General features: G+C 61.6%; 1 long non-coding RNA gene and 1 gene segment (V, D, J or C); one reads left to right on the forward strand and one right to left on the reverse strand.

Moving 5' to 3' along the window:
* The first annotated feature begins 1918 nt into the window (after positions 1-1918).
* LOC136994654 (uncharacterized) lies at positions 1919-5160 on the forward strand. 2 transcript variants are annotated; one of them, XR_010886638.1, is made up of 3 exons: positions 1919-2799; positions 2937-3221; positions 3676-5160. It is a non-coding gene; the product is annotated as an uncharacterized lncRNA (long non-coding RNA). The 2 variants fall into 2 exon arrangements; XR_010886639.1 differs by having other exon boundaries at positions 1919-2661.
* Positions 5161-5484: 324 nt separating this feature from the next.
* On the reverse strand, positions 5485-6579 carry LOC136994591 (T cell receptor alpha variable 22-like). The segment is given in 4 exon segments: positions 5485-5517; positions 5692-5744; positions 5944-6261; positions 6537-6579. Coding segments are annotated over 4 exon segments (447 nt in total).
* Between the last annotated feature and the right edge of the window lie 1574 nt (positions 6580-8153).

The following is an 8153-nucleotide window of genomic DNA, read 5'->3' on the forward strand; positions in this document are numbered from 1 at the left end:
GAAACTCCGATATCTCCTCTTCTGTCTCAGCAGTTCCTTTAAAAAAAAGAAAAAAGTTTATCTTACGGCTTAAGCAGAGATTCCCGCAGAGCCGGCTTGCTCCCCCCCGCCAGCGGAATACGGCTTGGCCCGAATGGTTGCATGGATTTATTGGCGCTTTGGGAGCACGGCGTGGGCGATCCGGCCCCTGATTAAATCTGCGCCTGGGGAGCGAGAGGTATCGTGTTACGAGCGGGCCCGGGAGGCTCCGGAGTAAACGTGAGCGCGGGGCGGGTGCGTTCCCGCGCCGCCCCTCGTCCCCAAGCTCGTTTCGGGGTTGGCGGCACGAACCCGCGGTTTTCGAGCCGCCCGGATGCTCCCTCTGGGCAGGCTGCTCCCGAAGCCTGATTTATTCCCCATCTGTGGTTTTCTGCAAAACAGCCGAAACCTTTTGCAAAGATGCTCGCGTTTCCGCAAGCCTCAGCCGCTATAAATAGGCTTATGAATAGCACGACTTTGCTGAAGCCCCGCGCAGCCCTGCTCGTTTCCCTTTTCCAAGCACAAGATTAACCGTGTTTTCTCTTTTCCCAGCGCCGTCTCGTAGAACAGGCTAAATTGGAAAAAATTAAGATCTAACACTATCGACTGCGCCCTTAGCCGGGCTTGGGGACCGTCCAGCTCCACGTCCGCCTCTCCGGTTCGGGGGTCGGAAGCCCCCATCCGGAGACGTTTGGCGTCGAGATCGCCTGGAAATCGGGATCCCGAGCAAAGATTTCTTAAAAGGGGCGGCGAAGCCCTGCGTTAGGAGCCGGGACCCTCGCTCAGCCTGGCCCCGCTCCGACGGGTCGCCAGGTCCGGGGGAAATTCGGCTGGGAGCTCTGGGATGCTGAGTAACATCACCGGTGCGATACCCCGCTCGCGCTTTGGGAGCGTCCCGTCCTTTCCGGCTAGAGCAGCGCGAACCTCGGGCTCGCGTGCGCTCTCCCACGTATTAAGCTTTCCAAAACCGCTATTTGGAGCCGGCTGTTGTATTTAGGGTGGAAGGATGCTTAAAAACGAGGATATACAAATTGCGCTGCGGGGTGGTTAGTGAGAGCGAAGAACTTCCATCTGGAAATCCCCCGTCCAGGGCAGGCTGACGCTGCCGGTTTTTAACCCATTGTGGGATGTTTTCCCGCGTCGGGCTCGTTCCGTTAGCGCGGAGGCAAAACGCTCTCCGCGTCGTTAACCTCTCGCTGCTGTTACCTTTTTTTTTGCCGGCTCGGTGGCCTTTGCCTTCTGCCTCGCCATATCCCCCACCGAGCGCCGCGGGAAAACCCCCTCTTCCCCTTGCCGCTCTCCGGAGCTCCCCGCTATATATTGCAAAATATTATGGCCACAGTGCGGAGAGCGGGACTTGCAAAACTCTGTTCTGCAAACGCACGCTTGCCTATAGCTTAGCCTGTGCCCATCGGGCTTTCTCCTCTTTTTTTTTTTCCCGACGATGCCTCTTTTCCCCGGATCCCACCCCGACAGCCGCGCAGCATCTCCTTAAAACGCCGCGGCGCGCCCCAGGACGTCGGGAAGCCGAGCGGAGCGTATTTACCCAGGCCGAAATGAAGAGCCAGGACGGCGGCGGCGAGCAAAAGGTTCGTCATCGTCTGCTGCGGGGCGGCGGGTTGGTGCCGCCGGCCGCTGCTCCTCGGGAGCGTCTCGGGACGCGCCGGCGCTCGGGAACAGGAAATGACACTCGGCCGAGGGCTGCGCCCGGCCGCCTCGCGGATAAGATAGCACAGGTTTTCCCGAAAATCACCCGGCCCCACGATGCTGGGTCGACTGATAAGTTGGTTTAGCGGCTGGGAGAAAGGGGAGGGGGGGGACGCGGCTCCGAAAGCTTTCGCTCGGCCAGAAGTTTCCCGCCGGAGCGCGGCCGCTCTCCGGGCGCCGTTCCCGCGCCGGGCTGCCGGATAAGGAGCAAAGATGGTTTTAATTAAGCTCTCGCTGCCGCGCGCTTTGGGAAAAATGCGCTATTAATAGCGAAGCCTGGTGGTTGCAGTCGGCCGTTAAGAGCCGGAGGCGGACGGGGACCCCCGGGTCCCTGCCGAGGATTTGGGGGGTCCCATCGTCGCTGCCGCTCCGCCTCCCGCTGCCTCAGTTTCCCCAGCGCTTAGGGATGCAAATGGTTAAGGGCTTATTTGGGTTTCTGAAATGCAGCAACACACTGGCTTGAGATGCTTTCGGAGCTGTGTTGTTTTTGGGGGGGTTTAAACCAGGTTCGGATGCTCTTTCCGCATCCGGAGGATGTGGTGCTTCGGCGTACACTGATATCAGCACCTTTTTTTTTTTTTTTTTTCCCCCTTGCTCCTCTAAAAATAGAAGGAAAATAGGCAAAAAAAGGGATTGGGAGAGATCTTTCAGAAGACGGAAAGCGGTGATGGGAGCCTGGAGGAGAAGCAGGTTCCCGCGGGGAGCTGCTGCCCGAGGGGGAATCGTGACTCATTGCTGTGTGTTTGCTGCAGGAGGGAACTGGGAGCGCGACGGTTACGCAATGATAAACCCTTGTTTTCTTTTTTTTTCCTTTTCTTTAATGAATAACTGCCCGTTGACCCAACGCGATGCCTTTCCTTGGGGCCGTGGCAAACGCTTTCGGCGAGCGGCACTCGTGGGATGAGCCGGGGAGGCTCCTGCCTCCCGCGCCCCAGGGTGGGAGCAAAGATCATTAACTAACGGCGGAAACCGCCGGCGAAAACGTGATATATTTAATCGAGAGGTGCTGCCCGGCCGGAATTGCCCATGGGGTGGGAAGAAATCCTCCTTCTCGAGCTTTCCAAGCTGGAAAAGGTCCGGTTCTGCATGGCTGCATGTGAAGGGAGATGAGCTGGGCAAAGAGACTCGCGGGGGAAAAACAAGTTGAGAAGTTTTAGAAAATAAGAGTGGAGAAAACATTAAGTTTTTTCTTTTCTTTTTTTCCCCCCCAGCTAAAAGGGAGGAGAAACGAAGAACTGCGCTGTGCAGCTTCCCATGCTCGGGCACCTTTCAAAGGGCCCCAGGGGGATTTTTCCCACTGCCGGAGCGAAGCCGGGCGAAGGGTTAAGCAGGGAGGATCCGCGAGCGGCCGTGCAGAAATCCCGTCGAGAGCCGTGGCCCCCAGCCCGGCAGGGATTTGCCCTCGCGGGAAGACGGAGCCGGGAGCGTTAAAACCCGACGGTCGCAAAGCTGGAAGCGGCGGCCGGGCGGAGCGACGATGCCGCGGGGGAATTTGGGTAAAACTCAGCGATTGCTTTTTGGCGTTAGGGCAGTGCACACAAATTCTGGGCTAAAAGCTTCCATTTTCTGTAAATAAAGCTTTCCCACGGGTCTGGGGCACCCCAATGTCCGCTGTTTCCCCCTCGTTTTGCTTATGATTTTGGAGACCGAACGTAGATGTGGATTTGGGGTTGCATTTCTGGCCGCAAAAAAGCAATTGCTCTTTAAATTAGCTTTTTTCCCCCTTGGGTTTTGCTCTCGCTCGCTTTGACCATCTCACGCCGGAGGGCAAAAACGTCGTCCGAAAAGCGGCCGAAAAAAAGGCAACAATAAGCAATGGCTTTTCCACCTGCGGCCTCGCGCTGCTTTTTAAATCAAATTCATCAAAAAACCCACATCATTCAAAATCAAATTCATCTTTCGCGTGATGCAGGCTGTAACTTTGTGCCTTTTTTTTTTTCCCCTTTAAAGCTTGGGGGGTAGAAGCGCCCCGAAGCGCCCTGAAACGCTCGCTCCCGAAAAGCCGAAGCGCCGAGCTTCTGCGTCCCGCGGAAAACACAGCGAAACGCCGGCGTTTACGCCGCGAGCCGCCCTCCGCGCCCGGATGCATAACGTCATTTCCCAGCTTTAATAGGAGGAAGCCGCCGGAAGGGGAAAATTAAAAAAAAAAAACACAAGAAAACGGGTAAATGGGACCGGGCTGCTCACAATACCCCGCGGCCGGCGGGAGCGGAAGTCGCCGCGTGCAGCCGGCGAGAAGACGGATGGATATATTACGGCGCGGGAAGGAAGCGGATAAATCCATTCCCCCCGCGGCATTGCCCCAGTTTGGGGGGGAAAAAAGCTTTTTATTATTATTATTATTATTTTTAACCGCGGGGCTGAGCCCGGCAGGGATCCCGCTGGGGCCGCGGCTCTCGCGCTCCTTCGGCGAGGAACCTTTTCTCTGCTCTAAATAAAGCTTTCCTGCCCTTCCCCGCCGGCGCGTAAACAGCGGCGCCCGGGGCTGGCACCTTCTGCTGGGGTTTGCAGGAGCCGGTTGGATTCTTGGCAATTAAAAAAAAAAAAAAAATCACTTTTAAATGCTATTTCTAAATATATATAATATCTTTTATAATGGGGTTTGTTTGCTCACGCACGTAGAAAAAGGTGCATCCCTGCGTCACGGAGGTTTTTTTTCCTTGCGGCTTTAACGCCGTCGCTTCTCCCTGTGGGGCCGGCTGAGGGGTTTTTTGGCTAAAGCGAGAGGGATTTCTAACCCCGGGAAATGGCAAATTTAAAGGTGTTTTTTTTTTTCACCCCACCCAGTTCAACAGCAGCTCTCGGAACGGCGAACACAATAATCGGATGAAAATCTGAGATCTTGGTAACCAGGAAATCGGGGATTTCATTATTTGCGTGTCGTCTCGTTACTCTTGAGCGTCTCCTCCCTCCCCGCCGACGGCGGTGACGTTCCTCCTCATCCAGCGGGATAATCCCAGCGGGGAAAACCGGGCAGCGAGTGTTTTTGCTAGCCGGAGCCGTTCGCTGCCGCCGCGGGGACGCGGAAAGGGCTCCGCAAAGCTGCGCTGGGGTCGCCCTGGCCCCCGTGGTGGTGGCTCTTCCCGGCGCTCAGAGAGGTGCCCGGAGAGGCTTTTCCCAGGGCGCTTGTGTGCGTTAGCCGATAAAACTGCTGGAAGAGGCTTTCCTGGAAGTTTGCGCCTGATACCGCGCTGCGGCGGTTGCTGTAGAGATTACAGAAGATGAACGCAACTTCTGCAAAAAAAAAAAGCCCTCCCAAACAGCAAATATCTGCCAGCGCTGAGCTCTATATATATATACATTACACCTTTGCGGCCGGGTGTATACGCTCGAGTCCGGCGTGAGGATATTGCGAAATAGCTCAAATCCTCTGTCCTTCGAATGCTGCGGCGAAGCTCGTGCAAAGTTGCAAGGGGGATTCGCGGTGCAAAGTTGCAAAGGGGGATTCATGGTGCAAAGTTGCAGGGGGGGGTGCAAAGATGCCAAGGGGATGCATGGTGCAAAGTTGCAAAGGGGATGCAAAGTTGCAGGGGGGTGCAAAGATGCAAGGGGGATTCGCGGTGCAAAATTGCAAGGGATTCTTGATGGCCAAGCAAAGAAAAAGCATATGAAAAGGATTTGTGCCCCCCCTTCCCCCCCCCCCAGGCTGTAGCATGGCAGAGCGCAGCCTCTCGCAGCTTCCCTTCCTCTCGCTGCTGTTTTTCTCGCTGGCAAACCGCAGCTCCGCGCAGTTTTCGGCTGGGCCGGGCGGAAGGGCTCTCAGGGGCGATGCTTCACCGCCGCGTACTCGGTCTGAAACGAAAAGCGAGAGCTGGCACCTTCCCGTGCGCTTGCAAAAACCTGCTGCTGCTTGCAGCTCTGCGGGGTTGGGGGGGGGAGTAACGAGCCGGGGACTGTTGCAAACGGCAGCAAAACGTGCTCCGAAAAAGCTCCGCGGCTCCGTTCTCCCGGGTGGCCGCGCTTTACCTCCGGGTCGCGCCGCATGGGAGCCTCCGTCCTGCCCGGCTCAGCCGGCGCCGCTGCGGGAAAGCGGAGCGGCGGTTAGGGGCGAAGGGGCCAGGGGCTCCCCCCCGGCGGGCGCGGGGTTCCCGGGAACGTTACCGGCTCCGGCGCGACGTTTCCAGAGGATCAGAAGCACGAGCTGGGCGCAGAGGAGGAGGCCGAGGCCGGGCAGCGCCGCCGCCAGCAGTCAGCCCGGGCAATCTGCCGGGTGCTCACCGGAGACGACGAGCCGGGTGCTGTTCCCGAAGCCGGAGCGCAGGGCTGAGAGGCTGCAGTAGTAAACGCCCGAGTCCTCCCGCCGCACGGAGCTGATGCGGAAGGAGAAAACGCGCCGCCTTTCCCTCGTTCCCGAGTACCGGCCCTGCGGCGGCGACTCCTGGAAGCTCTGGTAGACGTGGAGCAAGGCGCCGTCCGGCCGCTCGCGGTACCAGCTCACGCTCCGCTCGGCGCCGGACGTGTTGCAGCCAAGCCGGGCCGTGGCGCCGGGGCTCAGCCACAGCTCGGCCGGGCTCTGCCGGATGCCGGCCACCGCTCCTGCGCGGGAAAAACCCGGCTGAATCCGGCGCCTCCGGAGCTGCGAGCGCGGCGCTTCGCTCTCGCTTAATCCCCCCCAAAAAAAGCATTTCCGCTGCCTCCCGTCCCGTGCGGGGAATTGAAGCCCTGCGCCCTCGCGGGAGCGTTTCGCGCTGGCAAAGCGGCTTTTTTCGCAGACGGGATCGCTCGGCCGGTCCCGACGCGGGGATCCCCCCCCCCCCCCGGGGGCCTTCCCGGGCGCCGGCGGCCCCGTTCCCGGCCTCGCCGGCGCTTACGCAGCAGGCAGAGCAGGGCGACGGCGCGGAACCGGCAGCGCATGGCGGCGGCCGGGAGCCCTTCTGGCGGCGGCGCGGGTGCCCGAGCGGCTCCTCCCTCCCGCAGCTCCCGCGTCCCGTTTTGGGATGGACGCCGGGGAGCGGGCGGCTGCGTTTCGCGCCCCGCCGCCTTCTCCCGAGCCGCTGGGCGCCAGCGCGACGTCGCATCCGCTAAAAGCCGGCCGAGAGGGCGGGAAACGGCCGCCGAGGGTCGGACGGGCTCGCTTGTTTTGCCGCTTCGGCGTTGTTTGTGCGAATAAACCCCCTTTTTTTTAATTTTTTTTTTTCCTTTTTCCCCCCCCGCCCGCGGCCGCTTGTTTTGCAGCGAAGCCGGCTCCCGGTTCAGCGAGCGGCCGTGCCACCACAGGAAGGCGAGCGGGGAGGGCTGCCGGCACCGCGGGCCGCCCCGCTCCCCTCGCCTCCGCTGCCCTTCGAAGGCGGCTTCGGCCGGGCCGCGGCTCCGCGGGGCGATTCCACCTCAATCCCGATGCCGCGGCAGGGAGCCGGGCGCCGTCGGGCGCCTTCGCCACGCGGGGGGGAGCCGCCGCTTTGCGCCGGGCTGCCCAGCGCCCCGAGGAGGAGGAGGAGGAGGATGGGGCCGAAGGAGCCTGGGACGCCCCTGGCACTGCCCGGGGGAGCTGGCGCCCGACGGGGGCACCCGCTGCCGGCTGCTGCGGGCGCCTTCACCCGCAGGGTGACACAGGGGGGACACGGCCAGGCGGGGCGTTTTCGGATGGGCGTTTTCAGCCGGGTGTTTTTGGATGGGGCGTTTTCAGATGGGGCATTTTTGGATGGGCATTTTTGGATGAGCATTTTCGGATGGGCATTTTCAGATGGGGTGTTCTCGGCCGGGTGTTTTCGGCCAGCCGTTTTCCAAAGGGTGTTTTCGGCCGGGCGTTTTCGGATGGGGTGTTTTCGGCCGGGTGTTTTCCCACGCTGCCCGGACGCCCGCCCCGCGCCCGGCCCCCGGGGTTGGGGGGGGGGAGGCGTCGCCGAGCCAAGCGGAGCCGAGCCGCGGGGCGACCGCCGAATCTCGCCGCGGCCATGAGCGCGGCCAGCAGCCTCCTGCTCGCCTCCCTGGGTAAAACTCGGCGGCGGGGAGGGTGGCGGCGGCGGCACCTGCTCCAGGCGTCGCGGCTCACGCGTTTGGGCCCCGCAGCGGCGGCGGTGGCAGCACTACGGCTGTGCCCAGACAAGCCCGGCGTCTTCGTGGAGCCCGGCGGCACGGCGCGCCTGGGCTGCTCATCCAGCGAGCGCCTGGAGGCGGGCGGGCGGCTGCGCTGGTACGTGCGGCGGGACGCCGGGACGCCCGTCCTGGCCCTCGACTGCGGCACCGGCGTCGGGGCGGCCGCGAGGTTCGAGTGCCGGCACGGCGATCTCCGCTCGGCCCTGCTCATCCGCGACGCTCGGCCCGGCGACGCCAGCGTCTACTACTGCTCGGCCACGCCGCCCTCGCGCCCGACGCCGACCCCGCGGCGGAGGTGGCCTGCGTGGTGCGTTTCAACGCCTCCGGCCCCGGCGTGGTCCGCAGCGCCCGGCTGCGCGCAGGTGGGTGCCGGCGGCCGGACGGGGGACGGG

Source organism: Apteryx mantelli, chromosome 31 (genome assembly GCF_036417845.1).
Source record: "Apteryx mantelli isolate bAptMan1 chromosome 31, bAptMan1.hap1, whole genome shotgun sequence".
NCBI classification, from domain to species: domain Eukaryota; kingdom Metazoa; phylum Chordata; class Aves; order Apterygiformes; family Apterygidae; genus Apteryx; species Apteryx mantelli.